Here is a 27,115-nt window from a genome sequence, read left to right on the forward strand (position 1 = left end):
ACGCCCCACCACCAGTCACTAGTCCGAACGTAGCATCAGCGCGTTAGGCCCGGAGCGAAACCCGCCGCATTAACACTTCATCTGCAGCGCCTACCCGTTATTAGTAGTATTCTTTACCTTTTTGTACTTCTTTTTTTCTTCCTCTTTTTCTTTTTCTCATCTTCTGAAAGTTTGTGCTTCCAATTTAATTCATAGGTGTAGACAGAATTCCGATTTAATTCATAGGTGGATTTGGGCCTCTATTTTTTTGAGAGTTTACAAAAAAAAAATAGAATAATTGAAGACTCATAATTATGATATGTTTATATTTTTCAATAATTTGGTTAATCCAAACAAAATAATTACCTCAAAATGGTTTGCATAATATCTTCAATTTATAATTAAAACTGCAACTCTGTACAGAGTTAATTCCACAAAAAAAAAAAAACAGAAAAGAAAACAACGAAAACTCACCACCAAAGATGTTACCCATTGGGTTGAAATTAGAGCATATCCATGCAATACAATTACTACTTCTACAACAGTCGCTTCTACCATTACTACTTCCAATTAACCAATCCAAACTTTGGGCTATTGACCACCATCAAGTCCTTAAAATTTAATGGAACGAGAGGCCAGATCAAATCTTGCTTCATATTAATTGTCACAATACATGACCTCTCTAATAAAATAAAAAAAATCAAGACGAACGCAGTTCAATGATGATTTAATTTCCATCGATTTCTCATAAGGCCAGTTGGACCTCCCCTTTTAAATAAAGACAAAATAGAATAATATAGATAAAATAACGATGACAAAAAAATAAAAAATAAAAATTAAGTGATCCAAACTTCAATGCAACCTTTTCTGTCGCGTTGGAGGGGAAGATCCAATATTATACAATCAGCTTCAAGTTTTTCCTCAATAGATCGGTATTCCAGGACATAGTCATTCCCACAACTCCAAAACAAAGAAAAAAAAATTAATTTGGAGTTTCTCATCCACATTATGGAATGTCGAACAAAACTAAAATAGCGAAATTAATCCCTAACCAGGTTATACGAATTCCCTTATAACTGAGAAAGTACAAGTTTCAACAATGTCACAAAAACATTATCTAGCTCATTTGGTTTAACAAAATTTTAAGCCATCCAACATAAAGAAATCAAACATAAATCCCACAAGCAAGTAGCAAGAACAAGGATCCAAAACCCTGCAACATATGAAGGGAATTTTATTAGAGACATAGAAGACATGAAGGTTAAAAGTGAAAATACAAGTTTAATGGATCTCGATCGTACCAAGAAGACAGATGCCACTGCCCCAGTAGTGAGCTCCTTAGCAAGACTACGATTCTTCTTTGAAGAGGTAGCTTCATAACTGCATAGACGTGCACAACTTGTTATTAGAAAAAAAAAAAGAAAAAAAAAAGGAGCAGACATGTGACACATGGAGACTTAGAAAGATCTAATCTAAAAGGTGCAGAATTGCCAAAAACGAACCGAAATAAAAAGATATCAAATGCCTGGTAAAGATGTCTACAACGTTCATATTGCAGCCATCCACTTAGCTTTAATCATTTGTGACTCATAGTATCAACCCAATCACAAAGGAAGTTAGCCCATACACAATATTAAGGAATTGTTGAATTGTCATGGAAATTTTCCAAGAAAGAAGTTTCATTTCAGAAATAAATTACATATTATTAACAACATTGATTTAAGTAATGAAGCTAGATTTCATCCTTGGTGGCTCATCAGAAATTTCAGCTGCAAGACATGCATTTACAGCAAGGTGGTGCCAAAAATAGCACATTACTAGGGTAGATGGTTTTCTAGAATTAGGGAGGAGCAAAGCATTAACCAAGTTCTGATTTAACCGAAGACTGCAAGATCCCAAAAATAGAACAAACTTTCCAGGCAACTAATGATGTGTACTTTTGATTATGGCTGTTGTCTATCATGAGATCCATATTTCAATCTGGGCATATAACAAGCAGCAACTGTGCATTACTTTTCTCAGATAGCAACAAGTAAGGGGATACAAACTTACATTTGGCAATGTAATTGAGAGGAAAACATGAAATGCCAGCCACGGAAGAAATTGTAAAACAAAGACACAAGCCACTTAATGTATCCAAAGAGCAATTCCAGTAGTAAGATAAACTAAGATCCTTTCGATAGCCATAACATCTCATTTAAATGAGAATCACAACGGCAGCAGAGGAACGAAAAGTCTAGGATACTCTGGGGCTTTCTCAATTTGTAACCTCTCAACTTTGTTCCACCCACATTTACTCTGGCGAAAATGATCGGTTTCATCCTTCACATTTCACAGAAATATTCTTTTCATCCCTCACTTTTAAAATGAAACAATTTCGTCCTTGACATTTAAAAACTGAAATTATTACATCCCTGAACCCAAATTTCAATCTGAATCAAATCACCAATCAACCTGATTACAAATTTTGGAGGTGTAATTGGTAGATCACTTGATTAACTCAACTTGATATTCATGTGAAATTTAATGAACCTAAAAATAAAAAATAAAAAATTATAACATAAAAAAGAAAAATTAATCTTTCCTATATTATCATTGTATATACTGACGGTTTTATGTACCACCATATCATTTTAATTTAAATTTAAACACCAAATTTTATATTTATGATACACATCTAGATTCGCAAGTAGATATACTAACGGTGCATGAAAAGATTTACCCAAAAAAAAACTCTACTATTCCAAGGCAAAGAATGGCCTTTTATGTTATAATTTTTATTTTTTTGGTTTAATAAATGTCATATGAATATGATGAAGTTGACCGAATGATCTATCAATTCTATTTTCAAAATTTATTACTGGATTATTAGATTGTTTGATTCAGATTGAAAATTAGGCTCAGGGATGTAATAGGTTTAGTTTTTAAATGTCAGGGACGCATTTGCTTCATTTTAAAAGTGAGGGACGAAAAGAATATTTTTGCGAAATGTGAGGGATAAAACAGGTCATTTTCCCTTTACTCTACAAAGAAACTGCGAAAATAGTCTGTTTTCACAAAAAACACTTAAAACAACTCATGATGCCATACTCCAATTATCAAATGCAAAAACAAAAGAACCAATAAAAGATGTAGAAACGAGCACAATGTAATTTGTTTGTTCCACTGGCACCAGGTAATGAGCATACTGAAAATGATTTCTTTTTTCCGGGGGAAAGGAAGCGCTTGCAGCTAGAATCCAGGTTTCCATCACATAACATCAACACATACAACCTACGGGGTTCATTCACCTATAAGAGATCAAATTAAAACAAAAAAGAAAAATATGCAGCCAACAAAAACAAGAAATTAACAGGACATGTCGACCGATTAAGATTATTAGGTTATTCAAATTAGCAGAAAAAAAAAAGAAATTTAATCTCAGTAACCTACCCCCCCCCCCCCCCCAAAAACCAAAAAAAAAGCCGCGGAAAAGCAAAAAAGAATGACTAATCTACCTGATAGATTATAGATAAATGCAAATCAAACACCAATCAGAGAGCATACCCAAAATTCACTTGAGATAGCACTGTTGAGGTGTAGTAAAGAGTTCTACAAAAGTCAACTAAAAACTTACATGAAGAAGGAAGCAGTGACGATCAGGCCAACGGCGAGCATTAGGACGGCCAGGGTTGGGTACCACGGCTCCGGGACTGGGCTCGAGATCGGCTTCACTGATTGAGCCTTTTTTCCCAAAACAAAAATTTATCACAAAATAAAATAAAACAAAATCAGAAATAAATTCCCTAAAAATCTGATAAATGTAGATTTTGAATTGTGCGAGAGAGAGAGAGTACAAGAGGAAGAATTAGATAGTACCATCTTCTTAACTGGAGGAGTAAGGCGATGGGATCTTCTGCTTCTTCTTGCCTTTGAGCGTCAGACGGGATGGAAGACCCTGAGAGTAATGAGATTTTGCGCCTGGGTTTATGAGCATTAAGACAGATGTATTCTGATCCGTTCGATTTCACGTGATATATTTAGGCCGTCCAAAATATGAGCCTCCTAAATATATATCTATATATATTTAGAGAACATTTAAACATTTTGATCATAATACTAACCAATTGGCTGAACAGTTGTTTTTTGTGGGTCTCTCTTAGATTGCTTTCGGGCCGATTTCTCGTTTATTCCTGCGTTTATCTAAATTAGTTGGGTGTGTTTGTTCTTTCCATTTCGAAAAAAAACAAACATCAGAATACTAATTTAGGCAAGTAATATTGGTGCTCTTGAAAAGCCTCATGCGGCCAGATTATGATGCAATGGATGAAACTACCTCCGCTTAGTTTTCTTTCTAATTTGTGATCAGCTAAAAATTTGAATTTGTTCTATACATCGCAAGATAAAATTTTTATTAAATTTGTAGGAACAATTGGAATTGGAGATTATCGTTACGATAGTTGGATGCATTTGACGCTAAACTAAAGTTTTGTTTGGATTGCATTTTTCTGAATTTTTTTATAAAAAAATTAACGGAGGAATGAGACGCACTAGGCAAGTCATGTGCGATGGACATTTGTTTGGATCGTAGCCTGCCAACCATGCGGAAAGGTAAGACGCACAGGGGATAAAACACATTAGATAAGTCCTGTGCAACTGGTAGATGGTAGGTTCGAGTGCAGTCCTAAAGGTTCGAACCCAGTTGCCTGGACTGATGTAGATTTATAGAGGGTAACTGTTTTAGGTTTGACTTGAATGGGATGATCCACTGACCACAACCGTGACGGGTTGAGCTCTGTTTAGCAGATTGTGAGATCAGTTCTTGTGGTATCTATTTTGCCCTTATGAATTCATTGCTTCATCACCGGTTTTCCTATTATCTAGCAGAGAATCATTTGCTTCATCCAAAAAGTAAGCCAGCAGCATATGCATTTCCCAACATGGGATACAAACTATTCTGTACAATTAACTTGCAGATTAACCTTTCATCACAGAACTGTCTTCTGATGATCCAAAAATGGCAGAAATTCCCCCGCGGGGGGGGGGGGGGGGTGCTTTCTCTGCAAAATAGTGCACCATAAAACAATAGGCATCATCATACTACAATGCTCACTCTACAAGAAAATCTATTTCGCCGTTTTAAGTATTTTGTTGAAATTCAGATACATGTCAGCACTCATTTCAATTACATTTACATTTGATGGTGCGCAGGAGTTCCGACTCAACCATCCATTGTCGAAGAAACAAAAAAATGTATTCTTCCCTCGTCTCCTTTATTCTTGGCCATTGATGAAGGTATCCAAGCAATTCACTAAACGGATCCTTACTGATCATCTGTCTAATTATCTGATATCCTGTACACAACTTCTCAAACAATTGTTGCAGATGAATTTTGTCCATCGCAACAGAAAATAATTGTCACCGAGATCCACGCCATGACTTGAACATCAAACCATGCTCGCTCACCGTACCCCCAGATAATCGCCTCATCTTTTGCCATAGCTGCCTTGCTTTTCCTAATGTTAAAGGCCCTGAACCTGAGTGCCTCCCTAGTGGCCCAGAATCTTGCATCGCATATCTTGCCGATGAGCTCAATAAATCTGATACAGATATTCCCCTTTCAACATCTACCTCACAATCATAATGAGAGACTGGGGATTGACCATAATGAGAGACTGGGGATTGACCATGTAAAGGAACTCCCAAGGAGTCTAAAGTGTTAGAAATCCCAGTATCCATGTCTAGAGACAGATCCTCCTGACTACAACTTCTGGACCCCATTTCTTTCGTTTCATCACACTCATTGCATATTAATTTGAGTGCCTGAACAACTTCACCCATGAATGGTCTGTTTGATACCTCTGGTTGAACGCACATTGAAGCAATCGCAGCTACCTTTGAGATACCATCAAATGGAAAATCAGGGCCCAAAGTTGGGTCTATGATGGATTCTAAACCTTCTTTACTTGTAAGCACTGGGCGGGCCCAAGAAACCAAATTCTCTTGACCAGGTGGTTGAGACATGTCTACTGGTTTTCTACCTGTCAACAGCTCAAGAAGTACAACCCCATAACTGTAAACATCACTCTTCACAAGCAGATGACCGGTCATTGCATACTCTGGAGCGACATACCTGGTACATTAATAAAACCAAACTCTGTTTATGTCACTAAATGATGTCAAAACTGAATCTTAAGAACAACAAATAAAAAGGAAACACAGAGTGGGTGAACTGATGACTACTGCTGCTGCATCTATGTTACATATTAGACAAGTCACAAATCTGAGTGTTCATTGTAACTGACAGGAATGGAGTTGGACAGAAGGTGGGTTCAGAACCATGTGGCACCAAGAAACTTCACCAATGGAAATGAAACATATCACACTGGCAGAGGACAACTGATTCAAATTGCCTCAATTTTGTACTAGCATTCCAAGGTTTGAAAACTTGAAACCACGCAAAGTTACTAAAAGATAATGTGAGGGATATAACACCATCAATCTAACCATAAAGTTGCCCTAAAAATGTTCAGATAAGGTCATCCAAGGGCTCATACCAAGTCGACTTAAAGAAAAGGTGCCCAGGGGATTGATTTAGCTACAGCAAGTCAAAAGCAGGGAAATTTACCCAAAGGTTCCCATTACACGTGTCGAAATGTGTTTATTTTCCTCATCCAATGCAGTTCGAGCCAAACCAAAATCAGAGACTTTAGGCGTAAAGTCATGTTCCAACAAGATGTTGCTGGACTTGAAGTCCCTGTGTATGACTCGTGGACTCGAATCTTCATGCAGATAGGCCAGACCACGAGCAGCACCAAGAGCTATCTTAAGCCGAGCACCCCAATCAAGAGGAGCATGTTCCTGGTGAACTCCTGAGAGCAAGCAAAGAAAGCATATAAATATAGCCGGGAAACAAGGTTGGAACTTATATAAACAGAAGACAATATTACCGTGCAGATGAGATTCCACACTGCCATTTGGTATGAGTTCATAGATTAAGCAGCGAGTTCGCTCCTCTGTACATATACCAATCAACTTGACCAAGTTTCGGTGATGAAGGCGACTAAGCATCTCTATTTCCGACAAGAACTCACGACCTCCCTGCTGGTCAGCTCGCTTTAGAACTTTTACAGCCACATGAGTCCCATCTTCAAGCACGCCACTATAAACACGACCAAAGCCGCCTTCACCAAGTATTCTTGTTTCACTGAAGTTATCTGTGGCTTTCTCCATATCACATGTACTAAAAGATTTTGCAGAACCAGCATATGCTGCAATGCTAGAACCATAAGATAACGCAGCAGAACTTGGCCCACTTCCAATCATAGAGGCAGGAATCCCTACATTAGACACAGCAAACTTTGAGTTCTAAGCTATTTTTCTGCTTCAATGGGTCAATTGTTGTGTGTTCTTGTTACAATTTTTTGATGACTCTTAGCTTCTCCATATGACCATGCTATGTTGTTATATGCTCTTTTTTTCATTTTTTTTAATTTTTATTATATTTTTTTAGCAGGGGAAGGGTGGGATTTTAGAAGCGGGGAAGGGGAAGGAGGGGAATTGAACACAGAACTTCTCGGCCTCAATGATATGCTCATTGAATGATTAACAAGTACAATAATGTATTATCTGCTGCCTAGGATAACTAGTAAAGACTTAAAAACATTTTGTTATGCAATTGGGTATTCAGAATTTCAAGAATGTTTGTGTGGTACCTAAAGGATTTGGTATTTGTGCGGTACCTAAAGGAAAAAACCAATCCTGATACACTCCAGCTGACCACAAAAACAGCCAACAGGTTCCCTAAGTTTTTATTTTTCGTGGGACTAGTTAAGTAGACTTCTAAAATAGCTCATGAGCTTATCCAACGGTTCTAACAGAAGATGCTTTCTTGAGATCATAAGCATTCATATGAGGTCAATCTTAGAGATCAAGATAGTACCTGATGATTTTGCAAGGGAAGGCATAGTAGCTGGTGGAGTAGAGTCTGGAGGGCAGAGCTGCTCTCTGTGTTTTAAAACCAATACCCATGCAATAGCGCAGCAGAAAATTACAACTATAGAGGTAGACAAAACTATAATTGCTATCACACTTCGACTTAGCCCACCTCTGTGATGCTGTCTTCCCACATCAACCCCAAATGGCTTTATGGCCGCTCCATTGTTGTTGCGACTAGAATAAGGGTCAGTTTCTATAGTACCAATATCAGAAGATGCAGAAGGTGGAGAGGGTGGAAGACCTACAGGTTTAGTGCCCTTCATTTTAATATCAGGATCAAACCACAAATGCGAAAGAGAATATGATGCAGGCAGCCTGACATCGTTACCTGGATAATGTACATAAAGCACTTCGTAGTCTCCAAAGAGTGAAGTTTGTATAATAACTTCTTTGAGCCAGAATCTTCGAAATGTCAGATAAGCTGTGGTATTATCAAATGTTTCTCCCAGGGGTACTAAGTCAGTGAGGACAATGGTCTTTTCTGGATCCTGGCTGGCAGCGTTTGCCCCCATAATCCGAACTTGACTTGGCTTCAAAAACACTCCAGCAGCTACTTCTGCTGCGAACTCTGAAACTAAAGGGAAGAAATTGTACAACGCAACACTTAGGCGGAGTCCAACTTGTATAGGTAGGACACAAACGCATGGAGATCCAGGAGCACCATTTGTCAATGGCTCTGAGCACGTAAATGATGTGCAATCTACAAAATAAAATTGGTTTACAAATTTCTAGCACCAACTTTCATAAATAGAATGCTAAACCAGATGAACAACAGAAGGAATAAGGGAAAAGAAGTACCTCCATTAGGAGGTGGAGGTGGTAATGCTTGAAAAGGTAGCTGGAGAGGCATCTTTGGCATCCTTGGCATAGGTCTTGTGGGAGACATTTTCGGGGAATGAATTGGCACTGGCAGTCCACAAGGATGATCATAGGTAAGCATTCAAAACTAACAAATCTTAACGTCAAACTTCGCCAGCGTTCCTTATACAACAATGAAAAACATGAGATAGCCTTTAGCTTACTTTGTTGAGATGAAGATGAAGGATGTGGTGATGGCGAGGAAGAATCATAGCTTTTTGGTGTAGGAAAGGGAAAATGAGATGGGGGTGTTGAGGATCCTGTAGAGCAAAGGTTGTTGGACATCAGAGGAAAACAAATAAAAGGAAATAAGACCCAGGGTTTCATAGCAAACCAGCAATTTTAATACCTGGGTTTAGGGGTGGAGGAGCATGGAACCTAAAGTCAGTCTTCGGGTCTGAGCTTGAATTATCTGGAGGAGCTAATTTGTGGGCCAACATTTACAACAAATTGAGAAGAAAAAATAGATGATAGGTAGGAGTTAAAAATCAGGACAGGAACATTGTTTGAGACTTTTATACCTTCTACAGCCGAAGCAGGAGGAGGAGCCATATATACTGATGGAGCAGGAGTTCTCTTATAATTCTTCCCATGATGCCATTGAAATGAAGAAGGTTGAGATGCAGGGGAGTTGGAGCCTGAAACTACAGGAGCATTGAGGGATGGAAGAGGAGATGGAGCATTATCGGAATTCCCCATATTATCATGAACAGATGGAGCTAAGACAAAGTAAAAAATCATTTTCAGGGTTTCATAGCAAACCAGCAATTTTAATACCTGGGTTTAGGGGTGGAGGAGCATGGAACCTAAAGTCAGTCTTCGGGTCTGAGCTTGAATTATCTGGAGGAGCTAATTTGTGGGCCAACATTTACAACAAATTGAGAAGAAATAATAGATGATAGGTAGGAATTAAAAATCAGGACAGGAACATTGTTTGAGACTTTTATACCTTCTACAGCCAAAGCAGGAGGATGAGCCATATATACTGATGGAGCAGGAGTTCTCTTATAATTCTTCCCATGATGCCATTGAAATGAAGAAGGTTGAGATGCAGGGGAGTTGGACCCTGAAACTACAGGAGCATTGCGGGATGGAAGAGGAGATGGAGCATTATCGGAATTCCCCATATTATCATGAACAGATGGAGCTAAGACAAAGTAAAAAATCATTTATAGACATCTCTAGCATTTCTGGCTACGTATCAGAAAATGTCATTGAGAAATCAGAAGTTTTATATTCACCTTTTGCTGGTGAAGTGCTCACAGGCGACTGCTGGGTGCTTGTTCCATTTGGTGGTGTGGCAACAGGAGATGATGCAGGAGCTGTATCAGGCTCTGCACAATATGAGGGATGTATACAAGATATCAATTAGGTAACAGAGCTACTTCATAATTGCAATATAATCGTTAAAATGTAAACCCAGACTATCATTAAACATATCTCTGTAATGGAACTTAAGGAATCCTGTCCTTCAAAAAAGAACACAAACACTGAATAGAAGCATAAACCCATGCTAATGTTAATATGTATCCTCAGTTTTCAGCTACAAGAAATACAGCTCAAAATGAGAACTATTTCGCAATTATCAGCAGATAGAAACTTTCAACCCAATATCAATCCCTGTTACATGCAGCATCTGCACATCTAAGTCATAAAGACCTACAAGCGGTGTCACCGTGTAAAATATAACTGGAAGCAACTTGTTAGTAGGCTTTAGTTCCTCATATGCACTTCCTTTTCACTCAGAGATGGTTGTCTTGTTCCTTTTTTCTTGTTAGGAATTTGATACTTTTATAGGTTAGAACATAAATTTTAATACAAGAAAATTGTGCACACTCCTTCACAGAACTAGAACAGAATGAAAGCATTCCCTCAAATTTGAAACACAAAACTCACTTTTGAGGATTTCCTTTTTTCCATCTTTGATTTTCTTTTTCAAGTTGAACAAGCTGGTGCACTTTTCTCTTTAAAGGTCCAAAAATATTTGTGTGAATTGCATAAGTAACATCTCTGTCAAGTAATTAATAAGAGAGTATATCCGCCAGCACAACAGGAAGTAAAATATATTTGAATATTTTAACAAGTTTATTATGTATCAACTCAAGTATCACCTGACGAAGTGGAAGGAGGTTCTTTGGGTAATGCTGGTGGAATAGATAATGGGTTCCCTGGTGACTTGCCTGGGGACAGTCCAACTGGCATGCAGCATTCAGACAAATAGTGATCACCAAATGTTCATTTTAAAAAGAATATTGCAGAAAAAGATAAGTAGCTAGGAGTACCAGGAAGAATGGATGATGATATCCCAGGGGGCAGTGAATTTTGTGGTGCTCTCTTTGATGCATGTGTGTTGGATGCTACGTTTGACACAGAAATAGGTGCAGGATTTAGTAGATAATGTTCAACAATAAATTATTTGTGGGAGGGGAAATAAATTATCTACCAGCTACCTGGGGCAGTTGCCATAAAAGGAGCTTCGGGAGCCCTACTTTGAGCAGGTTTTGAAGGAACGGATTCCGGTACAAGTGGTAGGCTAGTTGGTGGACTTTGTGGAGATATTCTTGATGGAGATGCTCGTGGTGCTGCATGTGTAAAAGAAAAACCAATAACAACCAGGGATCCAGTGATGTTACAGGATAGGTCTAGCTAACAAGTACCTGAGGCTTCAGGACCTGGTGGCAATGGAGGGACGGTGTCATTAGCAATTACCGGGATCGGCATTGAATCACTTGGCGACAAAACTAGAGTACTTGGTGGAAGAGATGGTATATGATCTTTCACCTTTTGGGGTGCGGACGCAGAATTAAGAGGCGGCAATAAGAGTGGAGGGTCCACAAATGCCCCTGAATGGACATAAAACATTAAGTAAATTGAAGTTCAGTATCAGAGCTCTTTCAATATTACTGTAAGTCATGATATTCTACCATTAGGGAGACCTGCTGGGGTCGGTGGAGCAGCTATTGCATCGCCACCTGGAGAAAATACAGGAAATGTTGATGGAGATGGAGGCAAGCTATACCCTGAAATATGAGGTAACGCAACCAGTCAGTCAGTTCAGAAGAATTTTTTTTAGAAGTACACATGTGATGATAACATTTACAGCTGCAAAGCTGGAAAAGCTGCACTAATAATGGTTGACATTACCAACCAACTAGCACTCATTTTAGATTATGACCGAGATATGGATGGCAAAATTTTGGGCTTCTGCTGAAAAAATAGGGTGCCAGGAGAATCGGATGTGTGCAGCCACAGGAATACTGTAAGATGTTAGAATTTGCAATCTAAGGATGTTGAGTAAGTTTGATTGGGAAATTGTCATGCAAAGGCAAGGAAACCAGTTACAGACAGCCCATAGGATATAGACAGCTTAACATTGAGTCCTCGGTATCTCAAGGAGGAGAGGAAAGTAGAAGAAGTCAATGTTTATTATCTTTGAAGGGCAACTGAACATCTGTCAACCTATACTCAGTATCAAAGAGAGAATATCCTTACCAAATCACAAAAGAAGAGAGAAGACGAATCGTATTATAGCCTACATTAATGGCTTGCCAGCGATTCCTGAGATTTGGTGGAACTACATATATAGGCAACACAAAGAACTAGGAAACAAAATCAACCTTAACTGTGATGCATTAGGAAAAAAAAATTCTAAATTGAGAAGGGATGACTACAAGAGTCCCAGAAAGAAAATAATATCACATTAACCACAGTTTTAGATAGTGAAAGTAGTGAAACTGAGGCAAGTCCATTTGTGCCTTTACAACTTAGGAACCCACAAGCTCCTAACTTTCTGTCTGTCACCGTTACATCTATAATCTATAAAATTTTAGATGCAGAGAATAGATTTGTCCGAATTTACAACTTTTGATAGCAATAACTTAAGTTTCTTAATTAATTGCTGCAGAAACGGAAAATACGTCCAAATTCCAAACTTCAAACAACACATTGCCAAAAATCATCACTTCTATAGCATCATATTCGAAATTTTAATCAACCGAATAATGCAACTTGACAAATTAAATTCTCTCTTCGCATGAGTAAAGCTGTTGGAGATTAATAAACTTCAGAAAGAGTTACCAGAAGATCCTTGAAACGCCAAGAAAGCAGCCAAGACAGTGACCTTCAGCACCGAGAACACAACTTGCAGCACCACCACTCCCATCCCATATGAAATCAACCGCAGAACCAATTCTCCAATCCCACCAAAATGTTAATAAAATATCCAAACAGTAAACATCATCTTAATGAAATGATTTGTGTAAAGGCTTCTGATGACTTAAAGGGATGACAAAAGAGAGGAAGTTAGATGAAAGCAATAACTGGCGAAAGACCCACCAAGGCCAAATAGTGAGAAGGAAGCAAGCAGAGAGGAGACGGAAGGAGTTTCTTGAAAAGCCCAAAAATGGGATTTTAGATAGGACGAAAAGCAATCAGTTCGTGAGAGTGTGAGCCAAACAATCATAATGACAAAAAACTCAGGCTCTGAGTTCTTGCAGAGTTTGGAGGCTGCTGGCATGTTACCTACAACCGTTTCTACAGACATGTGGAGCAATTAAAGAGTAATTAAAGAAAACCGACCAGCTAATTAAGGTAACTATAAACTGTACCAAATAACAGCACTCCTTTTCAAACACCCCAAGTAACAGTCAATCTTAGACCCCCGGAAATTACCCACTTCGCCCTCACCACCAGGCCCTGCATCAGCATTGCCGTCTTGTTTCTTTTCTTTTGGCAAATTTCTTTCTTCGTCTTAATTTTGGCTGTTAAATTCAAAGCACGGGTATCTATCTGTAAGAGGATAGTTTGGTTCCTATGTCCTTAAACGCTACTAATTAAAACAACAGATGAGTGAGGCCGGGGACTTGAGAAGGGTGGCAGAAAATTAATTACTACTGTTTCTTTTCATCATAAATTGGAAGTCACATTTTTCCTTCGCGACTGTTCCATAGCACGAGGTAACAAGTTGAGAAGTTGGAAGGAAAATGATGCACCAACTTGGGAAAGAGAGTTAGGCTTAGGAGGACTCTCATCTCATCTCATTATTGTGATTTGAGTTTAGTGACAAACCAAGTTGGGAAGTCTGCGGACTGCTGGTCCTAGTGGTATTATTATGGTGGCAGTGGGAGTTGAATGAAATTCTTGGAATTGTTTAGTTTGGTCGCTCACTGGTCACTAGTGGGGTTTTGCTCGGACTGCGTTTACTTGCAGATTTTCGGTTGGTGATGTTTTAACTTTTAATTCCATCTCTCTCCCTCTCACTCTCACACACACGAGGCTCTGAGAGTGATAGTAGAAAGAGAAAAGAGGAGAGAGATTTATGTGCAAAATTGTGATATAGGAACTGATCTGCGGGGGCACGTGTCAAATGGCTTTTTGACACCTCACCTTCACGTACCTTGTAATCCTGATCACCGACTAATCAAAAATAAATGAATAATAACTCATCTTTAAACACACACTTGGTTTTGGGACCATCTTATCCATTTTTCCTAAGGACACACACTTGGGTTGGCACCATATTTTTTAAATTAAAAAAAAAAAAAAAACATGATCTGCCAAGAGCTATCATCAATTGCATAGACTTGAATCTGTTGTTTGCAGTAGTGTCCTTAAAGCGTCACCTTTACGTTAGAAAAAATCCTTCTTCTAATTCAATTACTTTACCAAAAGAAATACAAAAAACTGAATAGATTAGAAGCATTTGTATTTTTTTTTTTTTTTTTGTAAAACATGAAGATGGGAAGTCAACCATTGGATTCGCTCGTCAAGAGAAATTCTTCACCTGCGAAAGCTATTCTTCACCGAATTTCGGCCTAATCATCTTGGCAAGTTTTGACCCTTTTCTGTAAGTTTGAAGGTATTGTCAGAGGTGACCCCGTGAATCCCTGATTGGGCAGATTTAAAAAGGAAAAAGTTGGGTAGATCTGACCTTGTAAATTAATCCAAATTTTGCCGTATGTTAGCGAGATATTAACTTAACATGGATTACAGGAGCCTAATTGGCATTTTCCCTTTTTTGTCTTTTAACTCTTTCCCTCAATAGGCGTCTTGACATCTCACATACATCACATCACAAAAAATGCTATAGTAAAAATATCTCAAATAACTTACAATCCAAACAGTATTTGGATTGTAAGTTATTTGAGATATTTTTACTGTAGCACTTTTTGTGATGTGATGTATGTGAGATAAAAAGTTAATTGGAAAGATAAAAAAGTGTATTGAAAATTGTAATGATGATGTAAGCAAATATATTTGGAAAAATAATCAGCTATCCAAACAAGATATTTCCCCGTCATTCATGCACACCATGTGTCAAAATAAAACAGTTTTGTTATTTGGATTGAAGATTATTTGGATGATTTTTTGGGAATGATGATGTACCACTTTTTAAATATTTGATGTGTATGAAATAAAAAATTGATAAGAAAAAATAAGAAAGTGATTGACAAACATATTTATAATACAAGAAATGAATTTTTTAAAAGAGTTGTTAATCAATTATTAATAATTGAGTTTTCTAAGAAGTGCTCGGTGAGCACTTATTAAAATAAAATTTAATATTATATTTAACTTATTATGTGAATGCACTAAAAAATTAACAATCGGACTGCATCTCGATGAGTGCTCGCCGTCTGAACACTCATTAAATGGAGCCCTGATAGTTTAGCTGCCCATCAAGTTAGCCTTAATTATTGTGAATCAGCGCTAAATGTAGTTATCTTTGAAAGATTGACTACTATCAGCTGCCTACTCTGGATCAAGTGGACAAGAAAGATTAACTAAACCGAGGGTTAGTTAAAGTGCCTGTAATTAATATTGGCGGAGGGCTGAGTGGTCCGTAACTCCTCATTGACTTTTGAACCACACCCGTAACTGCACTTTTGTCCAGATGAATAATTTGGGAATTGTGAGATTCACATAAATAAAATAAAAATAGAATCCGTCCTGTTGAAAAAGACACTCGTAATATTAGGACTAGAGCTGTAAACGAACCGAATCGAACCGACTATCTCATGTTTGAGCTCTGTTCGTTAAGTAGTTCGAACAACGTTCGTGTTCGTTCGTTAATTTTCGAACTCCAAACCTGTGTTCGTGTTCGGTTCGTTAAGTAAAATTCGTGTTCGAGTTCGAGTTCGAGTTCGAGTTCGGCTCGTTTATGTTAAACGAGCCGTTCGCGAACATGTTCGAAATGCTCGAATCCAAATTATTTTATGCCTTAAATATGCCATGCAAATTATTAATCATTCTAAAAAATAATTAAAGCACTAAGTGACTAAATTCTATTATTCATTAACTATATAACTAACATTAACATAAAAACAACAAATAAAACAAAGAAATTTGCCCTCCAAATATAAAAGTCCAGCCATAAAATTAACCCTAAAATTTGTTAAATGATAATTATGTCTATGTTCGCGAACGTTCGTTAAAACTCGCGAACATGTTCGTGTTCGCGAACGTTCGTTTAGCATGTTCGCGAACGTTCGTTAAAACTCGCGAACATGCTCGTGTTCGCTCGATTATTAATCGAACAAAAAAATTCGTTCGAACTCGGTTCGTTTAAAATTTCGAACGAGCCTTTCACGAACACGAACGAGCCGAAACGAACCGAGCTACCGAACAGCTCGGTTCGTTTAACAGCTCTAATTAGGACACACACGTGGCTTATGTTAAATTAATCCGAAAAGGCAACCTCGTGGGTGGCAGTAGTGTAAATGAATTTAATCAAATAGAATACTCTAGTATTCAAACTTGTTTCATTATTTTAATAAACTTAAACTATTATTTAAAATTGAATTGTTTATTTTCTGAATCGATTTTAAACGAGTTTTTTTTTATCGAATTTGAAAATTAGCATGATTAGTTTGTGAATCAAGATCGAACGAATTCTTATCATAGTAAACTCGATTAAAGTATCATGTAGTTTTATTCATCTTTCAATCATATTCGTGAATAAAAAATCATTTCACTAGAATCAATTGAGCGATTTTGCAGTACCATCAAATTAACATATCTTTAGTTGAATATAAATCGATTATTAAAAGGGTCTTTCTAATGCGTGCTTGTTAGACATTTGTTAGTACATTTAAAATTTATCTAACATATCATGTATATACACGTACTATAATTATTATCCTATCTTACATTTATATAATTTTCTTATTTAATTTTACCTAACCTTCCTTATATTTATTTACTTTTTCTAATGAGTCTTATATTTTAAAAAGAAAATATGACATTTAAAATATATTTTAACCACCCGCGATATTGCTAGAGCAAAAATTAGGATGCAGAGCAAATTTCGATTCAATTGACAACTTTACCCTTCCTCAGATTAGCGACAACCAATCTTAGTGTAGGCCCAGAACCTTTGTTCCTTTCCTGTTCCAACTCCAAAAATTTCCGGCTCTCGATCATCTACTGCTGCCCCAACAAAGCCACCAACCGCCAGCGCCATCTCAAGAATTCAACAATAACTAATCTTCCATGCCCGCAATCCAAGACTCCATAGTCAAATTTCCTGTTGACCTGTCATCCAACGGATTTGGGACAGGATCGGTCATCAGACAAATCGTTCTTGAGCAGTTCACGGTTAAAATGTGATAAAAAAAATTGTACGATTCAGATCTCATCTTGTATCTCGTTTTTAACAACATGTATGGGACCTATAAAATTTAGTTCTAAAATTACACTTTGTTAAAAGTAAGTTACATTATGTACAAATAGAATTACGTCATGTGTAAAATACACATGACCTTCAGGAACGACTGCCTGCCCTGGTCCTTATCCAACCTAATCTCATCACTTGGCATATATCTTATTTTCCTCCTCCAATTGTCCCCTTCCCCCCCCCCCCCCCCCTCCCCCTTCCCCTTCCCAGTGCCCACCTTATAAATTTGTTTTTACTAATTCAATCAACAATTCACAAGTTTAGAGGTCACATATGGGACACACGTCAATCTAAACCAGATGCAAAATCGGACCAAGAAAGGCTGACCATCAAATACTTAGAAAAGAAAAAATAAATTTCTTCTGAAATCCATTTATTTGTTCTTTCTCTATGATCATTGATTTCAATCCAGACAAAATTGAAGATCTTTTTTACTGGGCCGACAAAGGTGTGACAGGAGGAAGGAATGGACTGATGATTAATAAAATTATGATTTCTTAAGGAATTGACTGATAATTTTGTTTCTACTTTACGGAATTCCTTATCGCAATTTTACTTTTATTTATCCACCTGAGTTCTGCGGGTTTTCCTCATTGATACAGCAATGAAGAAAAGAAAATGATAAAAAAGAAATTGGTTGTAAGAGTAAACACGAATTAGTAGTCCTATAAATTTAGCCGCGATGGAGCTTCAACGTTTTCCATCTTTCGTTGTCTCCAGCTCTCCAGATCTGGAAACCGTGACAATCGCTGCCCGCTGCCCACTGCCGACTGCCCACGTGTGGAAATCTACTTATGAAACCTCTGGAATCTGGCACCCACAGAGATGGGATCTCATGCCCATGTAAGTTGTGGTAACTAACACGGGACGAGGGACCAACAACAATAAGGGGATGTTGACGCCCCAAATTGTCTCTACATTTTTGCCAATTAAAGAGTAATAATGAATAGTGACCCCTATTTTTGGTACTACAAATTACTATCTCTTTTAGCCCGCGCTGGGTTGGTATGCTGGTGGAAGTAGCCTCCTTAGATGAGTTCCACCTGGATTCGATCTCGGGCAGCAACCCAGTTGTTATCTTCTTCAGCATTGGTCGGGCCCGCTCTGTTGGAGTGCTGTGGGATTAGTCGGGTGTAAACCCGGATACCTACAGTGATGAAAAAAAAAATTACTATCTCTTTTCATTTGGTATTGCCACCACATTTTACAAACATTCTACAGATGTATAGAAAAAAATTTCTTGCTTTTGAAAAGGTTTGGCGAACATACAGGCAAAGTTTTGTGCTTAAATGAATACCAAGATCAATTATCAGATGCATTTTTTATATGTACCTGTATATGTATATAAAGAAAAGGTATAGGTAACATGAACAGGAAAGGTATATTCTTCGAAAGAACAAGAAAATGAAGAAAAAGTATAGGTGTGTGTGACCACTAGAGTCTTACTGCTCACGATTGTCCCCTTTAAAAGGAGATGCTGCCCTCATTCTTGTCTCTGCCTTTCAATCCAAAATATTCAATCAATATATCAACCAACTTACTCTGACAATCATTACCCCATCATCATCCACCAACGTGCAATTGTTCGTTGCGCAGCTTTACCAAATAGATAAGCAGCATACTGCTGCATTTTGACACCTCAATCCACTTCTTGAGAAGAAAATTTGTGTGTATTTTCCTGTTTTGCTAACAACAACATTACGAGTACTAGAAGTTTAGAAAAAAAAACTTGTAAAGAATTTGGGATGCCCCCCTTAAGGCCCTAACCACCATCTTCTTTTATTTATTTAGTTTAATAATTAATACTACCATTACCTTTACTCTCATTCTAATTCTTGTATCCTCTACGGCCTTTTCTTAAGGCCGAAAAGAGTTAGCCTCCTTTTTTTTTTTTTGGATCATTCCTTGGGCCATTGGAGACTCCGAACCCCACCTCTCAAGTAAACTTTTTTTTATCTTGCGTGCGCCGGTATTAAGATGAAACATCATCTGGCTAGGAAAGATTTTTAAAAAGATACAACTAATATGTACTTCTGTTAGGAACCCCCATTTCCCAATAAAAAGGGGAAAAAAATACTACTAAACACGCATATATATATATATATATATATATATATATATATATATATATATATATTTAAATAAGTGAAAAGACTTGAATCCAAAACATCTTTCTTACTCATTCATGGTCCATGCAACTTCATATTGAATACAACTAGTAGCCTTATTTTTCGCGCGTGTCTTCTGCGATGCCTAATGCTCTACGAAGCAGCGGGGACTGGCCGACCCCTCATAATGCATAATTAAGGGACTTAAAAGTACCTACCAATCCTATTCCCAGTGGGCGGTGACTGGTGAGAGAAAGTCGAGTCACATTTCTCATTACCACACTCTGAAGTTTTCTCCTCCGTATTATAAAATCAAAGTCGACGACAACCCACTCACAAATATGATAAAGCTGTTTCTACAAGGTTAATTGGAAATACCTCGGACAATACTTAATACAGCTTCTTGCTGGCAACAAACCGTCAGCTGTCTAATGTACGTCTTCAGATGCTACTGCAGTTCATTTACTTCAGAAGATCACAATGTACTGGTGTCTTCAGACATGAAAGAAAGCGAGCGCATGCATTTTCTACTTTGGAGAATCACTACCATTACTTTATGCCTTGAAGTCGGAACAACTAAACATCACTCCCTCCATTTCGGGAAGGAAAAAAATAGTTACTTCACCTATCAGCCACCATCGATTACAACTAAAACAAATTTGCTTATCTTGAGGTTAGGCACGTATTGCAGTAAACTCGAATGATTCTGAAGGGAAAGATGCATGGATTAGGCAAACAAGTAGACGAACAAAATCTGGAGTAGCCTGAGTTTGTCCTAGTAAATAAGTTCGACAACTGATGTAGTTGTCTACAAGAAGAGCATATAGCTTAACCAGCACGTCGTACTGCCATCATAAGTTCAGCCATCCCACCTGCTCTGTACACAGCATACATTTCACCCTAAAGATGGTTCACTGTCTCACTTCTTTGCCACCCTGATTTGGACTTGCCACTTGGCAGGTGTTTACGGATCATGACGACTTCAGACCAGCCAATATAGTCCGCCCCCATCCCTCTCAAGGATCTCTGCACTCAGGCTTTGTCATCTGAGATTGAAACTAGAACGATGAATATGTTACTGCCATTGCAGACATACAGAGGACCTGCATGATGAGGTCAAGCTTCAGCATTAACTTTAAAAGTAAACAAAACCATGAAGCAACTAGTACCATGCCATGTAGCAAAGGACAAGCGCATTTGCATGGCACCAGGAATGCATGAAATGATAAGTTGAAGATTCATGATCCACAGATTCAATACCATTGGTTGTAGGAGTCACCGATTTGGATCATATGCTTCAAATTGCTTTTTGAAGCGTTCTGCCATTTTTGTTTCTTCTTCCTTGCTGAGCTTGCAATTTTTCCAATCAGCTCTGTCAGCCGTGTTCAACAAGCCCGCCAAAACCTACAAGTAGTTAGCACAATATCGTCCCATGGTTATAGTTGTCACCACATTACAACTCAGCTAAATGCTTCCATATCAGATTAATGTTGAATTACCACGTCACCAAAACAAACCGTTAGAGAGGAAGGTAACTTGCAATGTAGTTGCATTCAAACAAGACCACAAATAAAAATAAAATAAAAAATAAAGAGACTCAAAAAAATCTAATGATCAGAAGTACTCAAGATCAGTTGAAAAATAAAGGATGCTACTAACACAATTAAATATCAAGGAATACTGTGCAACTTGCCAACAATATATTTGCTTAATCTATTTCATACACAACAGAAACAGTAACATCATGCAGGCTACAATTAGCACCTTACCTCACGGCCAAATTGGCTTGGAAATCTCTCATTTTCTTCAACAACATGAGTCAAAATAGTTCCACCAGGAAGTTCAACATAGAATAAACTGCAACTTCTATCATACTGTGTCCGCAACAATCTCCTCCCTTCCGAATTATTAGTACCTGCAACAAACAGGAAATGCAGAAAGTTGGGCCATTCAAAGCTGAAACTTTTGAAAACAAAACTAAAGAGCACCTCCATCTGGTCTAAACAGAGATATAGCAACCACAGAGGAAAGAAGGATGAATGGAGGAAACTCACATACTTTAGGTCAACAACATGGTGGGAATGAACCTCACTTTTAAAGCTTAGTCTATTTTCATAATGTTCTACACCATGTTATTTGCACACCATCCTTAATCATTAAGAATCTCAGATGTATCAATAGTAGCCCTTTGGTACTTAGATAGTTCTTTTAGATTAGTACATTTGGGGGGTAGAGAAAATAACTTTTGAAACTTAATGCTATTAAGATAAGTCATTTGAAGATCTGCCTTAATATCTACTTAAAAGCCAAGCAAGCATCTAAAGAAACCTAAAAGTTAGATATTGAGCACAGATTTTATAAGGTAATTATTGGGGATTGTTCACTTCCAATTGCTTACTTTCAATTGTCTTAAACTTGAATCCCAACTTTTTGGCGGCTAAATTGAAAATATCTTTAATGCCAGATGCCCTTGAAGATGGAACAGGAACAACCTGAAAAATACAAAAAGCAGAAATATTCATGATAACATCAAAATAGTGACAGTTTTAAGATTCAATAAAGGCATTAAGATGTACTTCACACTCAAGCGAAGTGAAAAGCAATGAAGACAACCAAATGCCAAATGTAAGCTGGCCACCAGTAGGGATTCAAAATCCCTTCTGGGCTGTAGGTCGAGGGTTCAAACCTCGCACCCTGCAGTTAAAAAAAATCCATAGGATGTGTCTGTGTGCACCTCTTGTCTAGAACCCAGTTGGGTTTTAGTTTAGGATAGTATAGGTGTTGCCAATTGTTAAAAAGATTAAAATAAAATAAAATAAAGAGAGAGGAATTCCAGCTCCAAATTTGTGATATCATAGCTTTTTGCCACTGCCAACACTGGATCCCAGAGCTGGTAATTTTGTGCCCTTTTTTTTTGTTACTATAAGATTTTAATTGAAAAAAGTAAGGGGGTGAAAGGAGGAAAACCTCGTCATTCGGATAATACCTCATATTTAAAGACAATATTAGCAACACTCAAGAAGCTTACGTCCAATCTCACAGTTGTAGACAGAATAAGCTTTAAATCTTTCCCACACAAGGATACCAAACAAACGACTGCTGCAAGTTTGTATTAATTTGTTTTACCATCTGATTTGATGTTGACTAACATATTGTTTTCATCACATCCTAATTGTAGGCATGAATAATTGTTCACTACACAGCTGGTACTAGGATATGAGTTGGCTCTATGTAACAAATAACAAGGACTTCAGAGGTCGGATGGGGGACTAGGACTTCAAATTCCTGTCCCTCCATTTCTTTCACCAGCAATTGGACCATTTCTGGGGTGTTGATTTGGTGTTTCTCAAGTTGTTGGAGACAAATAATTAGTGGGGCAGTTGTTTGAGAAACGGGGTAGACAGGAAAACAAAATGGACAAGAACTAAACTAAAGCAAAGAACAATTTTATCAGTTCCCATCTACAAAAAAGTGCAAAATACAAGAGCAATCTTCTATACTCATTAAACAGAAGAAGAAGACATCATACCTGAAGATTGGCATGAGTTGCTCGCTTAAAGACCCATTCAAAGAAAACCACTTGCTTTCCTTGGTTTTCAAAGTAAGCTTTTAGACTGTTTTGAACTCTATTCAACTCTATTTCACAATCTTCTGGCATGGAAAGGGTGTTAGGCAAGTGCTCAACAGGAACAATTAGCACGTGATCATCTACTAATGGTCCTTTAGCAAGTGCAGAGTAGTAATGTTCACCTATGCCAGTGATAAGATGCAACTCCACACAGGGGCTTGACAAACAAAACCAGCACTCTTTGGACCTAAAATAGATAATGTGCCATGAATTTTGTCAATTTCTATCTACATCAAGTTTTGCAGAATTTCTCAGATTCAAGTTGCCAGTAATTAAAATAGTTTGAGCCATCATAACAACATCCAAAAAGAAAGGGAATTAATTAACAACAAAAACCTGTTAGAGCTGGGGGTCCCAAAGGATCTCCTGCTAGAGGCACTGCCATTTTCATCCTGTAAACTATGCTTAAAGTTGCAATCTGGACCTCTTTCACATTTTCCTTTGTTGAGAAGGTCAAAACAGACACCCCTGATTGACTGTTGCCTTGCATCTTCATCATGCCGAAAGTGGCACTTCTCCCCACGAGGACAGCACCCAGAAGAGGTAAACTTAAAGCACAGCCTTTCACTGTCACCATCTCCATGTTTCTGCCTTTTCTGGGAGACATCATAACGCCAATATTGGGAATCAGACCCACTTTCACCAGGTCTCTTTGCTATAGCCTCAGTAGGGGTTGCTTTCTCCACCATTGTGTAGGGAGATAGAGTTGTATTTGGTGGTTTTGCACAAATTTCGACACTGGACATTGTAGATGCTGGAGTTGGAGAAATTGCATGAATAAATTTCTGAAACAGGAAGAGAGTGAAGTAAATGCTAAAAGTGCAAGGTAGTCTAACAATTAACAAATCGTGTTTCCTAAAATAAGTAACCAAGAGCATCCCATATAGCTAAGCAAATCAGTATAAATTTGGCAGAATCCAATACTCAGCTTGCATATGCAAGCACAGGGGTAGGAACAGCAAAAATGCAGCAGATAACTCCAGAAGTATGTATCAGAACTAATATCAAAGTTGTCTTCCATTTTTATAGCAACAGATGCAACAAGATCACCATGTTGCACTTGCAAAAAAAAGAGTCTTCATCAAGCCCAAGATATGTTTTACTCGGTGATCTGAGGAAAATAATTCACAGGCAAGATTGTTGAACTGACAAAAACCAAAATTTAAGTCAAATTAGAGAAGGAACAAAACCTGTTTGTTTTTGTTTCCAACTGGAGCTAAACCCATAAAACGAGTTACATGCACAGCATCCACGTTTGTATATGGTTCGCGAGCATAGAACACACCCATAGTTCCTGCAACATGGTAGCTACAAGAAAAAGAACTCTCAACACACATTAACTTGTTCCTAAGGTTGTTCACATAGACAACCACACATGAAAATAGTAACTTTTGCAATCACAAAAATGAATGCTATAGGGATATACCCTCCCCTATTGATGTCAAAGGCTCTTCTACAACAGTAATCGGAGGAAATTTGCCTATTGTGATTCATTTTTATGTAAGTTACAGCATAAAAAACTAGGCAACCACCTAGTGATGTCACTACCAACTTCTGTATGGGGACCCAGATGACACCTAGAAAAAGTAAGGACAATCGAAGTCCAGCAACAATATTGTAGTTATCTACAATGAGAAGTTAATCAAGCTGGGAGGCTTTTCAACTCTTTGCCGGATTACCTCTATTATATAACCTGTAACGAACAAAATTCTTGCAAAATATTTCCCAGTTGAAGAAACAAATTTCAAAACTCCAGTGGGACTAAGATGGTTGAATAGGAGGGCATAGCAAGAAATGGCAAAAATGGAGCTAGGTATAATGCAGTAGTGACCAATGACCAACAATTTTCTGGAATATCCAGAAGAAGAAATAAAGTGACAATGATATTGGCTTTCTACCCATGCATGTAGTAGCGAAACTAAAACTGAAGAACATGAGCATAATTTGCTCAGCACTGCTCAGGTTTTCTGTCAATGAGTACAGTTCTCTAAAGAGACTGAATGAATGTTCCGAAAGAAGGACCTTGTTAGAGAACATAAGTCATAATTCACTTACCGGGGCTTAATATCTGCTACTAACTCTGATATGGTGGAATCAGCATCAGCTGAATCAGAGACTCCTGAAGGTACATCAGATGTAGCAGCCTTATTGGTAACTCCGCTAGGCCATTCATTAGTGAAGTCCAATTAAGGAGTTTTTCAAGAAAAGAAAAGACCCTTTTAAACTTGTATAAATTCAAAAGAAGGGATAATTTAAACTTCTTCAAGAAAAATGGGGGCAAAAGTAGAGTTCATATTGAACAATGCAAAGGATATGTCAGAAATATGTCCACAATCCCTGGCTCCTCAGCCAACGCCCTCAGCGCATCAACATCATCTTCACTATACGTGCCAAATTGCATTCCACTTGCAGACTTCCTACCAGATAGGTAAACAACAGATAAACCTGGAAATAAGTAACATGCATCAGCTATCATAAAGCAAAAGTTCATGATTTACAAACATCCCAACATTGAAACATTAGTTCTAATTGAAAACAACATAATAGTTGTAAACTTTTATTGGCCTATACTAGTATGCTCATTCAAATTATGAAATTCAAAGCTGTAGGACTTCTAGAGAGCAAATGGGTACACACGCAGCAATAATTCCTGATAACGTCAGGGATAATTAACAAAAGGAATAACATACATTTTCCTAAACTCGCTTAATTCTTTACCACTCAGGATGCCAACCTAGCATGTTGAAGAAATCTAAAGAAGTACGTCTACATGCATATAGAATGATTGATTTGCAGGCGACTTTGTACATTCTTAGGCTTCCTGAAGTTATTCAATGTCCACCAGCAATCCCACAGTTTGAATCCCAACTAAATAAGCATCTTTGATCCCCAAGTCAGAACAAGAAAGTGAGAAACAAGACCAAGTTACTACTTGAATTGTATTGCTTGATCAAGATTATTACCATCTGAATACTAGATTAAGTACCTAATTTTGCAGGTGATAACTTAGCTCACCAACAACATGGTAGCGAATTAAAAGTTATTTCATCTCCAAATCCATCACGAATGAACTCTGAGATCAGTTTTGGTAGTCGAAGTACCCAACCACATATAAGACCACCATGCAAAAGGGATCCACATTGGCTATCTGCAGATTACTTGGAGTTGGGTACCACTTGAAATAAACAAGCCACTAAAAGTTCACAGAATAAACAAACAAAATGACATCATCAACAAAATTAGCTCCAGTCAAACAATTACCAAAATGTGTACAAGCACATTGTAACAGGGAGGGAATAAAGGGATTTTGCCAAATCATGTACCGTGGAGAGTGAACTTTCCACTGCCTTTCAACCAGTAGAGATTTCCACAAACCTTGAGGCCATCCATCTTGAACCCTTGGTTGCCAGCTTCTTTGGAAGCGGCCGATAGAATCTTCGGCGCGCCAACACCGTAGTCGCCGATGAAGTAAGTCGGAATGGGGAAGTTGGACCGGCCTGCAATATAGTCATTGAACTCCTCGAGACCGTCCGGTGAGTCCGGAAAGAATTGGCCAACGCAAAGAAGCGCGTCAAATGGACCGGCCGACTTATTTACCTGGAATTGACAATCTACGGTGAGTAATTGATTATTAGGGAACCCTAGGGGAGTAGAGAGTGTGAGTGTGTGTGCGTGTGTGCCAGAGAGAAGGGGGGCGAGATACCGAAGAGACGCGTTTGCAGAGCTGGTTGAGGCGGCCGAGGACGTCGCCGCAGAGGAGGATTCGAGGGGACGGAGTCATCTGTGTTTTTGTGTGTGAGAGAGAAGCTGAGGTGGCAACCGGGAGTTAGAGCCGGGAGAGGACGATGAAGTTGAAATTGGGCTGTGACTGTTTTTGGCGGGCTGTACAAA

The 27,115-nt window shown here is 38.1% G+C and overlaps 3 protein-coding genes across 14 annotated transcripts; all 3 read right to left on the minus strand.

Moving 5' to 3' along the window:
* Positions 1-949: 949 nt before the first annotated feature.
* LOC113695219 (uncharacterized) lies at positions 950-3,991 on the minus strand. The gene is made up of 4 exons (XM_027214238.2): positions 3,838-3,991; positions 3,596-3,702; positions 1,281-1,359; positions 950-1,192 (listed from the first exon to the last, which is right to left on the minus strand). The coding sequence occupies exons 1-4, from the start codon at positions 3,838-3,840 to the stop codon at positions 1,145-1,147; spliced, it is 237 nt and encodes a 78-aa protein (XP_027070039.1). The 5' UTR covers positions 3,841-3,991; the 3' UTR covers positions 950-1,144.
* A 1,038-nt stretch (positions 3,992-5,029) lies between these two features.
* Positions 5,030-14,101, minus strand: LOC113695728 (uncharacterized). Of its 9 annotated transcripts, XM_072055008.1 has the most exons (18): positions 12,892-14,101; positions 11,739-11,834; positions 11,472-11,657; positions 11,265-11,396; positions 11,097-11,171; positions 10,926-11,009; positions 10,056-10,148; positions 9,764-9,961; positions 9,592-9,663; positions 9,336-9,458; positions 9,164-9,235; positions 8,979-9,074; positions 8,755-8,862; positions 8,285-8,656; positions 7,901-8,197; positions 6,909-7,298; positions 6,587-6,830; positions 5,030-6,091 (listed from the first exon to the last, which is right to left on the minus strand). In XM_072055008.1, exons 1-18 carry the CDS (start codon positions 12,974-12,976, stop codon positions 5,377-5,379), a joined length of 3,438 nt encoding a protein of 1,145 aa, XP_071911109.1. In that variant the 5' UTR covers positions 12,977-14,101; the 3' UTR covers positions 5,030-5,376. The 9 variants fall into 9 exon arrangements, with proteins under 9 accessions (XP_071911109.1, XP_071911105.1, XP_071911106.1 ...); XM_072055004.1 differs by having other exon boundaries at positions 6,587-7,298; positions 11,751-11,834; XM_072055005.1 differs by having other exon boundaries at positions 6,587-7,298; positions 11,487-11,657.
* A 6,196-nt stretch (positions 14,102-20,297) lies between these two features.
* On the minus strand, positions 20,298-27,115 carry LOC113697269 (zinc finger CCCH domain-containing protein 64-like). Of its 4 annotated transcripts, none has more exons than XM_072055011.1 (12): positions 26,928-27,115; positions 26,548-26,821; positions 25,545-25,669; positions 25,280-25,404; positions 24,415-24,532; positions 23,561-24,009; positions 23,347-23,411; positions 23,126-23,244; positions 21,995-22,088; positions 21,366-21,511; positions 20,857-21,000; positions 20,298-20,699 (listed from the first exon to the last, which is right to left on the minus strand). In XM_072055011.1, the coding sequence occupies exons 1-11, from the start codon at positions 27,003-27,005 to the stop codon at positions 20,872-20,874; spliced, it is 1,722 nt and encodes a 573-aa protein (XP_071911112.1). In that variant the 5' UTR covers positions 27,006-27,115; the 3' UTR covers positions 20,298-20,699; positions 20,857-20,871. The 4 variants fall into 4 exon arrangements, with proteins under 4 accessions (XP_071911112.1, XP_071911111.1, XP_071911110.1 ...); XM_072055010.1 differs by having other exon boundaries at positions 23,126-23,247; XM_072055009.1 differs by having other exon boundaries at positions 23,126-23,411.

This window comes from Coffea arabica, chromosome 6e (genome assembly GCF_036785885.1).
Source record: "Coffea arabica cultivar ET-39 chromosome 6e, Coffea Arabica ET-39 HiFi, whole genome shotgun sequence".
NCBI classification, from domain to species: Eukaryota; Viridiplantae; Streptophyta; class Magnoliopsida; order Gentianales; family Rubiaceae; genus Coffea; species Coffea arabica.

Excerpts from the sequence above, each read along its gene's own strand:
- LOC113695728 (XM_072055000.1), bottom strand. The coding sequence starts at position 12,976 with ATGGGAGTGGTGGTGCTGCAAGTTGTGTTCTCGGTGCTGAAGGTCACT. Across the intron at positions 10,149-10,925 it reads ACCTCCTTCCACTTCGTCAG|AGCCTGATACAGCTCCTGCA; the intron begins GTGATACTTGAG and ends CATATTGTGCAG. Across the intron at positions 8,863-8,978 it reads TTCATCTTCATCTCAACAAA|TGCCAATTCATTCCCCGAAA; the intron begins GTAAGCTAAAGG and ends GTGGACTGCCAG.
- LOC113695219 (XM_027214238.2), bottom strand. Across the intron at positions 1,360-3,595 it reads GTCACTGCTTCCTTCTTCAT|TTATGAAGCTACCTCTTCAA; the intron begins GTAAGTTTTTAG and ends ACGTCTATGCAG. Across the intron at positions 1,193-1,280 it reads CAGTGGCATCTGTCTTCTTG|GGTTTTGGATCCTTGTTCTT; the intron begins GTACGATCGAGA and ends CATATGTTGCAG.
- LOC113697269 (XM_072055009.1), bottom strand. The coding sequence starts at position 27,005 with ATGACTCCGTCCCCTCGAATCCTCCTCTGCGGCGACGTCCTCGGCCGC. Across the intron at positions 26,822-26,927 it reads TCTGCAAACGCGTCTCTTCG|GTAAATAAGTCGGCCGGTCC; the intron begins GTATCTCGCCCC and ends TGTCAATTCCAG. Across the intron at positions 23,412-23,560 it reads GGGACCCCCAGCTCTAACAG|GTCCAAAGAGTGCTGGTTTT; the intron begins GTTTTTGTTGTT and ends TATCTATTTTAG.